This window comes from Monosiga brevicollis, genomic scaffold (genome assembly GCF_000002865.3).
Source record: "Monosiga brevicollis MX1 MONBRscaffold_22 genomic scaffold, whole genome shotgun sequence".
In the NCBI taxonomy this organism is placed as follows: domain Eukaryota; class Choanoflagellata; order Craspedida; family Salpingoecidae; genus Monosiga; species Monosiga brevicollis.
This window is the reverse complement of record NW_001865059.1, coordinates 147,418-159,379: the sequence shown is the minus strand read 5'-3', so window position 1 is coordinate 159,379 and position 11,962 is coordinate 147,418. Positions and strand designations below refer to the sequence as shown.

Genomic DNA, 11,962 nt, shown 5'->3' with positions numbered 1-11,962 from the left:
TCAACTGTTGAGCTACATGCACGCGAGCGGCGCATTACCTCGGATCAGAGCTGCGTGGCACAGCATCCTGCCAATGTGATATATAACCGCGTCCCCAAGGCAGCTGGCACATCGACCAAGGGGCTGGCCAGCGTTCGGGCGGCTACAAATGGGTTTGTGCACATTGGCAGCACGGTTTACAACGACAGCGCCTTTTTCAGCTTTGACAAGGAGGCTGCCAACGTGGCGCGGCTGCAGGCTCTTTTTGCGGCGCACGAGGTGCCGGTGCTGTACGATCAGCATACGCGCTATCTGGACTTTGAGCGACATGGCGTGCAGCCGGCGCCGGCATACATCAACATGGTGCGTGAGCCCGTGGCTCGGCTAGTTTCGCTTTACTACTACAAGCTGCGGGGCTCATATCCAAAGCGAGAACAGTACCGGGCAGCGGTCAATGCTCGTGGACCGACGGGCACGGTCGCGGCAGATTGGAGCGTGGACGAGTGCTTGTCTCACCCGCAGCATTGCGATTTGTTGGGAAAGAGCGTGGAGCATAACAATCTGATGACGGGCTTCTTTTGCGGACACGCACCCGAGTGCCAGGACTTTGGCGAGGCCACGTTGCGCAAGGCGCAGTCCAACCTGGACAAGTATGTGGCTGTGGGGCTGGCGGAGGAGTTTGACACTTCCATGGCGCTCTTTGCCCGGCTGTTGCCCGACTTTTATGGGGGACCCGAGGCGGCCGAGGGTCCAGACAAGGTCCCTGCAGATCGTTTAAGCGAGGCCACAAGCTTGAATCGCAACACACACGCCGGACCACCGCCTTCGGCTGCGGGATACCGACAGCTGGCTGCGTTGGCCCTCTACGACATTGAGCTCTACCGCTACGCCGTGGCGCGCTTCTACCAGCATGCATCGGCTTGTCACCTTGCCCTCAACATCAGCCATCTGTTGACGCTATAGGCTATGAAACCCGAAGTTCAGTTGTGTGCTTTTTTTTTCCCTTCCTCTCCCTGCTTTGGTTGAATCCGCGCGGCAGAGTCGTATCTTCGCGGTGGCTGGTACCTGTGCAACTGCGTTGCCCTCCTTTTCCTGTTTTGTCCTTTGAGTCGATGAATGCAACGTATCTATGATCTTAGTGTCGAGCTCAGAACAAAGGGGTGAAGCCAAAGCGGCAGACCCACAGGGCAAGCAGGGCCGAAGAAGCAGAGTCAAAGCCTCACGCACAGACAGAGGGACACGCAGGGGGCAACAACGCAGAGCAGAAACAAGAAGTCAGAGAAGAGCGAAGACAAGAGGAGCAAAGCAGCAGAAACATACAACAGGAGCAGCCAATAGCAATAGCAATAGCAATAGCAGTAGTAGCAGTAGTAGCAGGTGGTAGTAGCATAGTAGTAGCATCTGTAGCAGTAGTAGTAGTGTCTGTAGCAGTATCTGGAGCAGTATCTGGAGCAGTATCTGGAGCAGTATCCGTAGCAGTATCTGTAGCAGTATATGTAGCAGACATGGCAGCAACCGTAGCCGCAGCGCAGCAGTATTCGGAACAGTATCCAGAGCAGTAGCAGTATTTATAGCAGTAGCCGTATCCGTAGCAGCAGTAGTAGTATCTGTAGCAGTAGCCGTATCCGTAGCAGTATCCGTAGCAGTATCCGTAGCAGTATGTCTAGCAGACATGGCAGTATCCTTAGCAGTACCCGTAGCAGTGGCAGCATCGGTAGCAGAAGCTGTATCCCTAGCCGTATCTGTAGCAGTAGCCGTAGCCGTAGCCGTCGCAGTGTGGCAGTGGCAATAGCAGTGGCAGCATCTGTAGCCGTCGCCGTAGCAGCCGCAGCTCGTAACAAGTACCCCGACAACTTTTGGGACGCTTGATCATGTGAAGCAAAATAAACCTGAAATAGTTGTCGTGGGGGGGGGGGAGATCTGGAGAAGAAGAAAAAAAGTTGTCAAGGTGATGATGGTGTGTAGGAATGGCAGCGGCAGCGGGGAGCGGCCCCTTCTCCGTCGGTGCAGATGGTGAGCGACGGGAGGCCGATGGTGTCCAAGATAGAGTCAGCATGGGAGCTTTCAAGGTCCTTTGGCTCGGACGCGATCACACTGCGCTGCCATTTTTCTTCCAGCAGCTGAGCGTTTGGTAGAAGAAGCGCCATCGTTGCAGTAGAAGAATTCTTTTAAGAAATCGAAGAAAGGTTTACGTAGAAATAAATGGAGAAAATGCAGAAATAATGCAGATGACGGTCTGAGTTATAGTAGAAGATTAGCAGATTTTTGTAGTAGAAGAAGCGGTCGTCAACGTTGACACACGATCGGGCGTCAAGGCTCCAAATGGCAGCGCCATCCCATCCCGCTGCCGAATCGCCAGTCCAAGACCTCGAGGGCTTGCCGTGCCCGTGAGTCCAGCTCTTATCCCTGCTGTTCCCAGCGCCGATGAACGCTCGTCCATCACGTCGTCGACGTGCATCTCTCTCTCATGCATCTCTCTCCCGCATGCGTCACGCTCTCTCTCTGTGTCTCGTGTCTCACCCTCTCTCTCTCTCTCTCTTTTTACTCGCTTATAACATTTTGTCATACTGCTCACTGTCTCTCTCTCTCTGTCTCTCTTCTCTGTCTCTCTCTCTCTTCTCTCTCTCTCTCTCTGTGTCTCTTTGTCTCTCTCTCTCTCTGTCTCTCTCTCTCTCTGTCTCTCTTCTCTGTCTCTGTCTCTCTTCTCTGTCTGTCTCTGTCTGTCTCTGTCTCTGTCTCTGTCTCTGTCTCTGTCTCTGTCTCTCTCTCTCTCTCTCTGTCTCGCTGTCTCTCTGTCTGTGTCTCTCTTCTCCCTCTGTCTCTTTGTCTCTCTCTCGCGTGCGATCACGCAGCTTGCTCGACACGATAACTGTGTGTGTGCATTCTCTCTCTCTCTCTCTCGCTCTCGCTCTCTCTCTCTCGCTCTCTCGCGTGGCGTTGGAGCTCTCTGGCTGGATTTGGTATCCGGGGCGGTCAAGCGCTTGGTTCGGTGGCGTGTTGGAGACGCCAGGGTTTGGGGTTGTTGTTGACAGCGTAGCGTGTGCCCTTTGGTTGGCGCTCGACGCGATTGAAAGCTTCGTATAATTTGTGATTCGGATCGGCATCAGCGGCATCACCGTCATCATGGCGCGGCGCTTGGCTTTGCAAACGCTCGCGACCTCACGACGTTGCCTGCATCATGGCCGTCAAGTCCAGCCTTTGGTACGTCCGCGTTCTTGACCCCTCGGGCTCGTTCTCGTCTGCGACTCGAATGCATTCGCCCGTGTACCATGTCCGTGCGGGTTGCTACGCGTCCCATTTGGCGGCTTGCCTGACCGCTTCTGGGGTTCGGCCTTTTTTTCTAGTTTAAGGACTTGCCCGACTATGTCAAGATTGTTGAAGTGGGCCCCCGCGATGGCCTGCAAAACGAGCGTGGCGTGAGTTGGCCTTGCGCCTTCTTCTCTATCCGTGTCAAACTTGCTTGATATTTTTTTCCCTTGCGTGCCCTCATGGTCGCTGGTTGACGCTGCCCTTGACAGCTCGTGCCCACCGAAGTCAAGGTGGAGCTCATCCAGCGCCTTGCGGCTGCTGGGCTTCCCGTCGTCGAAGCCACCAGCTTTGTGTCACCCAAGTGGGTGCCTCAGGTGCGTCTCGACTTCTCCCATGCCACATGCCATGCCTGGAGCTGTCCCAAACTGCCATCTGAAATTCACGCCGACGCTCGACACTCGTCCGACACGTCTCTAGATGGGCGACCACAAGGCCGTGATGCAGCAAATCGATCGCCAGCCGGGCGTGTCATATCCCGTGCTCACCCCCAATATCAAGGGGTACCAAGCTGCCGTTGAAGTTGGCGCGCAAGAAGTGGCCATCTTCGGCGCAGCCTCTGAAGCTTTCAGTCGGTTCGTGGCCAAGTTTGTGTGTACAGACACGTGCATCCCATTTCTTTGTACCCCCGCCTTTGTCTGCCACCCTCTTCCTCATCCGTGTTTTTCTTCCCAAACATTCTTCTCCGTGGATAGTCGCAACATCAATTGCTCCATTGACGAGAGCATTGAGCGCTTTCGCGACGTCGTGGACGCCGCCAAGCAGGACAATGTCCTCGTGCGCGGGTACGTTGGTGCATCTCTTTCCTCCTCTTTTTTTCTTTTTCTCCCTTTTCTCCGGGCTACTAGCGGCTGTGCAACCTCACATGGTCGATTGCTTACTCTCGCCAGCTACGTGTCGTGCGTGATTGCATGCCCCTATGACGGGCCCACAGACCCCGCCGTGGTGGCTCGTGTGGCCCGCAAACTTTACGACATGGGCTGCTACGAAATCTCGCTCGGTGACACGATTGGTGTTGGTACCCCTCATGCCATGGCTGAAATGCTTGACGCTGTCTCTGCCGTACGTACCTTGTCGTCAATAAGCCTGACGGTCAACCGTGAGCCCCTGATCACAAGATTCAGATGCCACCGTCATCCTGTTCAATTCGTTGCTCATGCCCTCATGCCATTGTCATGTCTTGGTTTGCCCTTTTTACATGTACAGGAGGTGCCCCCTGAGGCACTGGCCGTGCACTGCCACGACACTTTTGGTCAGGGACTCAGCAACATTTTGATTTCATTGCAAAAGGGCATCGGTACCATTGATACCAGCGTAGGTGCCTATCCGTGTGCAAATGCCGCCCGTAAGAGATGGGGAGAGGGTTCGAGAGTGGACGGGGGCAGGAAAGAGAGCGTGTTTACGTTTGTGTTTGCTGTGCTGCTTGGAGTGCCCTTGCTCACCTTTTCACCTCGTCTTTGGGAATTGCAGGTTGCTGGTCTTGGTGGCTGCCCGTATGCTGTCGGAGCCACCGGCAATGTGGCCACGGAAGACGTGGTGTACATGCTCAACGGGCTTGGTGTCAAGACAGGCGTAGATCTTGATGTGAGAACACCATCTCGCTCCCCTTCTTTTTCCTCCCTCCTTCCTTAGTTGTACCTCCAGCATTGCTTTCCGGTTTTTTAACGGTTGCATCTGTGGCAATGGCTTGTAGTTGTTGGTCGACGCAAGCATCTTTATCAGCAATGCATTGGGTCGCCCAACGGCCTCGCGTGCAGGTGCCGCTATGCAAGCCAAGCGTGCTGCCGCTGAGCGCCAGCGCCAGCGTGAGGAAGTGCGTTTTTTTTTCTCGTCCAGGGCAACGTTCTCTTTCCTTGCTTTTTGCATTGAGATGGGCTTTCTTGTTTTTTTGTTTCTTAAACTCACATTTATTGCTGTCCCGTCTCCACTTTGACAGCTGGAGCAGCAGAAGAAGGAAGCTGCATGAGCAACCAGTGGCTCTCAAAGCCAAGCGTGCTAACATGGGCTGCTTGTAGTCGTTTCGAAAACCATTCGCGCCTTCTTGAGGTCATTTTGTGATTTTTTTCATGTCAAAGTCCTGCCAGTGATTTGTTTTGTTTGTGCGGGCCTGACAGCAGGTTGGGGCCGGTCCCCCTTTTCTCGTTTTTGTTTTTTTGTTGAGATTGGCGTCGTCGTCGTCGTTTACCAGTGCGCGCGTATGTATCCATCTTGCGTTTGCGTTTTTTTTTCTTTTTTCCGTACGCGCTTCTTCAAGCAATGTCGCGAGGACAGCATCGATGCTCTGCCCCTTTTCTACCACAGCTGCTACAGTTTCTTCTCTCTTTCGTGGAACCAAGCTGGAGTGGTTCTTTCGATGGGTTGGTGGCGAGGGTTATGGCTGCACTCGGGTGCGTTGAAAGCTGAGGCAGTACGTCACGTTGAGTCTATCAATGGTCAAATTTGAGGCAAATAATTCGTTCTCGGTGCTGTGTGATTTATCAGAGTTGATATCAATTTCGCCCGCAGGGCGCTAAATGGGGGGTCAAGAAGAAAGGAAGAAGAAGAAGAAGAAGAAACGGGCAGGGTAGGGGGTGGGGCTGATTACATGACATGGCACAGGGTTGAACGAGGTTTGCCTTGAGTGGCCGCAGAGGGTTTAGGAACAGTGGAGGGGTCGCTGGGAGCCTTGGGATGATTGACAATACCGGCGGTCATGCGCTTGGTGCGAAAGGCTTCCATTTCGGCAGGGGAGATGCTGATGCGTGTTATCTTGGCCACGAGTTGACGAAAGGAGAGATCAACGTTGCTGCCGTCTTTAGCACATACGCTAAAGCTAAGCATTTGGTGACGTGCGGCAAAGTCGTCATGGCGCTCGGCGGGGACGGCACGCATGTGAGCCAGGTCCACTGAGGCGGGTCCGACAGAGAAGTGAGGTGAGCAAAGAGCATGCTGTGCCAGGCGACTGATCTTTTTTCCGCCCATGTTCGGTGATGGGACAGATACAGCACATACTTTTGTTGGCCATGAGCCCGACATGTGGCATGCCCGAGTCCGAGCAAGTGTCCACCACGAGTTGGTACCAATCGGCGAGATCCTCAAACGAGTCACGGTTGGTGATGTCATATACTAGTATGACGCCCTATGCAAAGGGGCCAAAGCAAAGAGTCGTCATGCACCGGTGCGGTGGTTCATGTGCCCGGATCGATAAGCTGGCTGACTAGGGTGGGGACGGCAGCATACCTTGGCGTTCTCGAGGTAGTTGCGAATCATTTTACCACCAATGGCTTGGCCCCCAATGTCCCAGATCTGCAGGGTGACATACTTGTCGCCGGGCAGATTGAGTCGTTTCATGAAAAAGTCGAGGCCGATGGTCTGATTGTAGGCGTTGCCAAAGCCATCTTGGCAGTAGCGACGAATGACAGATGTCTATATCGATGAGAAGATCGACAGGGTCATTGGGTGTGAGTACGGGCTGCTGAGGCAGCAGCGAGCGCAGCTGATCTCGGGACGTAGGTCATGTTGTGTGGCGAGCTGCGAACGGCGGACGGCAAGCGGCAAGCGGCAATCGGCAAGCGGCGAGCGGCGACGAGCGGCGGGAACCCACCTTGCCCGAAGTCCCGTTCCCCAGGACCACAATCTGTGAGCGCAGGCGTATGAAGGATGAAGGTCGAGGGCAGCTGGTGAGGCGACTGGAGTGCAACGCAGCTCGGAGGGGGTGACGACAAAGGTGCATGCGTGCGCGAACCTTGTAAGTTTCAGCAGCGTCTTCCTGACTGGCCATGGCCAATGGTGTTCATTCAACCCCACACGATGCCCCGGGCACACCAACTGCAAAGCACGTCAACCACGTCAAGAAGCGAGCACGGCAGCGAGCACGGCAGCACACACACACACACTCATACACACCAAAGCCGCAGCGACACGGCACGACAAGATATTGTTTTGTTTGTTGTTGTTGTGTGTGTGGTTGTCAACGCCTCACAAAGGAAGAAAGGCTTGTCAGCAAAAAGTGTCAGAAAAAAGCTGGTGGCAAGCGTTTTCCTCAGTCACGCTTGTACCACTGCTTCACCCTGGTTGCCTTTTCAACCATCTCATCCCAGTGTGCGCTTCTTGACACATCATTCATAGACAGCATCAAGCGTAGGGAGTTGATCTCAGTTCAGTTCATTTTATTTTTTAAAAGTCTGTTGAATTTTGCACAGCTCGGCCAATTGCCCTCGAGCTTGCCGTGTCGTAAGTAATACAACCCAAAAAAAGGAAAAAAAAAGCAGGGAAAAGTTGAGTACAGTGTGTCATGCAACTCTCGTCGTCACGGAAGACAAGGAAGACGACACTCCATGTGGTGAAGAAGACGACGAAAACAAAAAGAAAAAAAGTTGGCACCAAGCCCAACGCGCGAGAAGATGGCTCTGCCATAAACCCGTCGCGCTCGGCGCAGGGAAGGGCATTTACTCCACGATAACCTCCTCGACCTTGACAGGCACCTCGACAGTCTCCACAATTTCAACAATGTCTTCCTGATCCTCGGGACGAAGCTTCTTGAGACGAGCACGCAGCTCGGACAGGCGCTTCTCGACAGACATTTGCCAGTCGCTCCAGTCCTCGAGCATGGCACGACGAGCCTGCAGGGTTTCCTCGTCCGCCTGATCCATCATCATCTTGTCCGCGGCCTCAAAGTTGGTCTGGTACTTCTTCCAGTTGCGACGAATCTCCTTGAGGTCATCATCGTTGATGAGCTCCTTGGGACGCGGACGCCACAGAAGCTGGAAAAAGTGTTTCCTGTTCATCTTGTGCAGTTGGTTGCCCTGGAAAGACCACATGATGTAGCCCGTGTCCACTTGCGTCTTGGACGCACTGGCAATACTGGCCACGTAGCGGCCAGTGGGATCCCATTCAATGTCTGTCACCATGGCATGCTCAACGATGCGGATCGTCTCCATTGTGTTGGCGTCCACAAACACGAGCTGGCCTGCAATCGACAGGGCGCCAGAATGAGGGCACGAGTCGACGAGAAACACAAAAATGTCACATTATAAAAAACACAAAAGAGGCGGTGCGGTGCGTCACGGAAGAGCAGTTGTTGTCCAGCAATAAAGGTGGTAGATATCGGCACAGGGGGTCTGAGCGAACAAGACGAGGGCCGATGCTGGAGAGATCAGGCGATCGATCAAGCTACAACCCAAGATCTTCCACGAATAAATCAACAAGGCTATTCAGCTGTCCCTATTCTAAACGTCATCATATCTCCTCCACCAGCCCCGTCCATCCTTATCAGCCCCCTTTTATAATACGTGCCGATACCCACCACCATGCGAAGGCTGGACATAATCAAGTGTCTCGAATGACGCATCGTGTCCACACAAGATCAAACAACAAACAATACACGACCAAAAACAAGCGAAAACGAGCACGATCAACAAACGACACGCAACTCACTGTTCATCTTGAAGCGATCGGCCAGGATCATGTGCTGAGAGGTGGGGCTCCAGAACACGCTCTCGCAGGTGATGTCGAGGTGTTCGGGGTGCTTGACAATCTTGCGCGACTCGAGCGAGTAGGTCTCAACACGAGTCATGGGATGTTGTCCGCTAATGACGGCAAAGCGGTTGCCCTCTGGTGCCCAGAAAAATCCAACGACGGGGCGGTGCAGCTCAAGCTGATCGCAGGGGATGTCCTTGCCGTTCATGTGGAAAATCTGGAAATCAGAATACAGCTGAGTCTTCTTTTTGTTGTGGCGTACGACGTGCACGCAAACATGCTCGCCAGACTTTTGCCAGACGAGGTGGCAAGCAACGACGGAGAACATGTTGCGAGTGGTGAGATCCTCCTTGCGGGGAATATCCAGGATACCCATGCGGGCGGGGCGCTGGGCAATCTCGGGCTGCCAGTAAGCAATAACGTTGTCGCGCGGCGACCAGGCAAACTCTTGCAGACCCGTGATTTGAATGCCACGGTTATCCAGCTTCTTGAACGACTCGGTGTCGTACACGGCAAGCGTGTCCGCGTCAGTCATACGGGCAAAGTACTTGTCGTCATGGCTCCACTTGAAGACGGGCCACATCTCCTCGACCTCACCGTGGGCGCTGCGGTACTTGCGTGGGGGCATGAAACCGCGCATTTGCTCACCCGTCTTGAGGTTCCAGATGATGATGCTGCGAGGGTCCTTCTCGTTGATGGGCGTAGCCGGGGCAAAGGTGACCATGTAGTTTTCGCAAGGAGAAAAATCAATAAACTTGACACCCATGTGCGCAAACTTGTTGATGCTGTCACAGCGCAACGCACGTATCGGACATATGAGTTTTTGAATGCAAGCAGACGGCCAGAAAAAGGGAATGAAGCCTAAAACACACACAAACACACGCAAGGCAAGCCACACTCTAGAACATACCGCTCAAACTTCTCAGTACCCCAGAGGGAGATACCAGGTTGGTGAAAAGTGGCCAGGTATGAGCCGAGCGGCGACCATTGCACACCAAGCTCGGACCAGCCTTCACGCTCGCAGGCAATGTTCACGCGGTTACGCATGTTCCAGCCGATCGAGGTCATGTTCTGGTAACGCAGCGCGACCTGGTCGTAGCAGTCGCTGTTGAGCAACCAGCTCTGAAGCTCGTTCTGCGTGGGTCGAGCACAGAACAATCACCAAGTGAGTCGGACGAACATGGCTTGGACAACGTTGAAAAATGACAACCACCAAAAGTATATATTGCGACACCACTCACAAGCTTTGAGTCGAGGGCTTCCTCGGGCGGGGCTTGAAACTCGTCTTCGGTCTTGAGGATGCGGTCCATATCCTCGAGAAGGCAGGCTTGGAAGGTGTGCTTCTTGTCCAGCTTGTAGCCGTCGAGGGCCACGAGGGCGGTGTTGGCGGCCTCGACAGTCTCGAACTCAAGAAAGGCAACGCCACGACCCTTGCCATCCTCATCAACGAGGAAGCGGTGCTCGACGATATGATAATCCTTCAGCACCTTGCTGATGATGACCTTTTCGAGCTTGGCCATCTTGGAGGCTTCGGGGTCGGGCAGACCGTACAGCACCAGGACATTGCGGAAAGAGTTGTCCAAGACCGGCGCATCGGCCTCGGTAAGCAAGGGGCCGGACATCTTTGCGTTGATTCGCCCTGATAGTCATGCAAAAGCCGTGTCAGCTTCAAGTCATGTGCTGACCAAGACTCGAGGGAACGAAAATGCATTCAAGGATCCCCTTTTAGACCAACACTTGTCCCAACAGCGCTGCCATTTTGCAACCGCCGGTACGGGTTCACACACACACACACACACACACACACACACACACACACACACTCACGCGCCAACCTCCAGAGCCACTGTCAATGCTGCTTACCTTTCAAACCACAAAACTAGAAAGTGAACTCTGTGTGTGTGTGTGTGTGTTGTGTGAGCACGTTGTGTCGACCAATTTCAGTTGGTAGCAGACATGGGTCTGACACTTGGTCACGGCAGCAGGTTGACGGTTGGTAGCAAACAAGGGGGACCAGTCAGACAAAACTCCAAAACTCAGACACATGTAAATAAAATACTTGACTATGTTCATGTTAAAAATGGTTCAGTCTTGTTCAGTTTGGGCGAAATACTTTTTTGACGACTTCTTGACCGTTTTTTTCTCGTTTCGGCGCGTTTTTTCATTTTTTTTTTTTGAGGATTCGGAACAGCAGCAGGCAATCACGGTGCGCGGGCCGCGCTGATCGCCAAGCAGTGTCCATGTGGCTGATGAAACAAGAGGTGCAAGGTCTGGGTCTGGCGTCAGTTGCGGCTGCGTTGGAGATCCGTGTGCTTGTCGCAAACGTGTGTTCCTGAACCGGTGTTCACCTGAACCGGCGTTCACCACGACAGTCCATGGCGGCCTACTCGCTGCACAAGCGCCGGTTGGCTACGCTCAACCGCGATGCAAATGCTGCCTGGGGTGCTGCGCTGCAACGCTCTTCAAATCCGTCTGCTCCGCAGGATGCTTTCTTGGATTCAGCCAATGACGGTGAGTGTCTGGGTGCACAGCGACATGCTTGGTGCGCCTTCCCGTCCTCAAGCCTGTTGCTGCTTGGGCCAACGCAGGGCTGCCCGTGGCCAAGCGCCCTCTAGCTGCCAACTTTATCGAGCCCCCGGTGTCGATCGATGCCATTAGACACGACCAGGCAACGGTCAAAGCTAGTGCAACACCAAACAGTGCACAGGCAGATGCGGCCGCTGCGACTCCCACCAGCACGCAACCTTCCATCCCCAATAGCAAAGCAGGAGGGCCGCGCAACGCCTTTGACATCCTTTTGCGCCGGCAGCCCCCGCCAGCGTCTGTGGTGACCCCACTTCGAGGATCTTCGGCGTCACGCCGCGACAAAGCCCGTGAGCGCCATCGTGCCCCGAGCACCCCAGCACGTACCACGGAGCTCGTTTTGGACCTTGGGCAGCGTGCTTTGAACAAGACCGAGTGCTCGCTCTGTCGTATGCTTTATTTTCCTGGCCAGGCAGCCGATGAAAAGCTTCATCGGTCGCGTCACGATGCATTTGTCAATGGTGTCAAGTGGCGCGTTGCCGTCGACGACGAGCGAGTTTTGTGGGGTGCCGAGGGTGGCCCCGGCGGTGCCCTCATTCTTGGACTGACTGCTGATCAACTCACACATTCCTCCAAGGTGCGCTCGATTTAGGCGGGTGCTCAATGTGTACAAGACGGGAGTGGGGGCTTTTGCTTT

At 54.2% G+C, this 11,962-nt stretch overlaps 6 protein-coding genes across 6 annotated transcripts in view; 3 read left to right on the top strand and 3 right to left on the bottom strand.

Moving 5' to 3' along the window:
• The window catches only part of MONBRDRAFT_10524 (uncharacterized protein), a gene marked incomplete at both ends in the record, with an annotated part of 1,819 nt that extends 877 nt beyond the window's left edge, over positions 1 to 942 (top strand). Inside the window, one exon of the mRNA XM_001748324.1 lies at positions 104 to 942. Coding sequence (XP_001748376.1) covers positions 104 to 942 — 839 coding nt within the window. The remainder of the gene's footprint in view (positions 1 to 103) is intronic.
• A 769-nt stretch (positions 943 to 1,711) lies between these two features.
• Positions 1,712 to 2,437, bottom strand: MONBRDRAFT_10523 (uncharacterized protein; the record flags this gene model as incomplete). Its single annotated transcript, XM_001748248.1, has 2 exons — positions 1,712 to 1,899; positions 2,281 to 2,437. 2 exons carry the CDS (start codon positions 2,435 to 2,437, stop codon positions 1,712 to 1,714), a joined length of 345 nt encoding a protein of 114 aa, XP_001748300.1.
• A 26-nt stretch (positions 2,438 to 2,463) lies between these two features.
• MONBRDRAFT_33622 (uncharacterized protein) lies at positions 2,464 to 5,740 on the top strand (the record flags this gene model as incomplete). Its single annotated transcript, XM_001748323.1, has 10 exons — positions 2,464 to 2,817; positions 3,324 to 3,395; positions 3,498 to 3,602; positions 3,706 to 3,860; positions 3,981 to 4,070; positions 4,134 to 4,347; positions 4,492 to 4,599; positions 4,756 to 4,869; positions 4,979 to 5,098; positions 5,222 to 5,740. The coding sequence occupies 10 exons, from the start codon at positions 2,464 to 2,466 to the stop codon at positions 5,249 to 5,251; spliced, it is 1,362 nt and encodes a 453-aa protein (XP_001748375.1). The 3' UTR covers positions 5,252 to 5,740.
• A 125-nt stretch (positions 5,741 to 5,865) lies between these two features.
• MONBRDRAFT_27837 (uncharacterized protein) lies at positions 5,866 to 7,045 on the bottom strand (the record flags this gene model as incomplete). The annotated part of the gene is made up of 5 exons (XM_001748247.1): positions 5,866 to 6,170; positions 6,277 to 6,403; positions 6,505 to 6,690; positions 6,869 to 6,901; positions 7,010 to 7,045. The coding sequence occupies 5 exons, from the start codon at positions 7,043 to 7,045 to the stop codon at positions 5,866 to 5,868; spliced, it is 687 nt and encodes a 228-aa protein (XP_001748299.1).
• A 386-nt stretch (positions 7,046 to 7,431) lies between these two features.
• On the bottom strand, positions 7,432 to 10,383 carry MONBRDRAFT_38232 (uncharacterized protein). Its single transcript, XM_001748246.1, has 4 exons — positions 9,984 to 10,383; positions 9,653 to 9,876; positions 8,701 to 9,527; positions 7,432 to 8,233 (listed from the first exon to the last, which is right to left on the bottom strand). The coding sequence occupies exons 1-4, from the start codon at positions 10,362 to 10,364 to the stop codon at positions 7,713 to 7,715; spliced, it is 1,953 nt and encodes a 650-aa protein (XP_001748298.1). The 5' UTR covers positions 10,365 to 10,383; the 3' UTR covers positions 7,432 to 7,712.
• Positions 10,384 to 11,117: 734 nt separating this feature from the next.
• MONBRDRAFT_33620 (uncharacterized protein) overlaps positions 11,118 to 11,962 on the top strand; it is a gene marked incomplete at its 5' end in the record, with an annotated part of 4,920 nt that continues 4,075 nt past the window's right edge. The window contains 2 exons of the mRNA XM_001748322.1: positions 11,118 to 11,253; positions 11,331 to 11,902. Coding sequence (XP_001748374.1) covers positions 11,118 to 11,253; positions 11,331 to 11,902 — 708 coding nt within the window. The remainder of the gene's footprint in view (positions 11,254 to 11,330; positions 11,903 to 11,962) is intronic.

Bases quoted from the DNA above. Each gene is read 5' to 3' on its own strand.
- MONBRDRAFT_38232 (XM_001748246.1), bottom strand. From the start codon at position 10,364: ATGTCCGGCCCCTTGCTTACCGAGGCCGATGCGCCGGTCTTGGACAAC. The intron at 9,877-9,983 runs GTGAGTGGTGTC...CGACCCACGCAG, and splicing joins AAGCCCTCGACTCAAAGCTT to AACGAGCTTCAGAGCTGGTT. The intron at 8,234-8,700 runs GTGAGTTGCGTG...TGTCGATTGCAG, and splicing joins CGATCGCTTCAAGATGAACA to GCCAGCTCGTGTTTGTGGAC.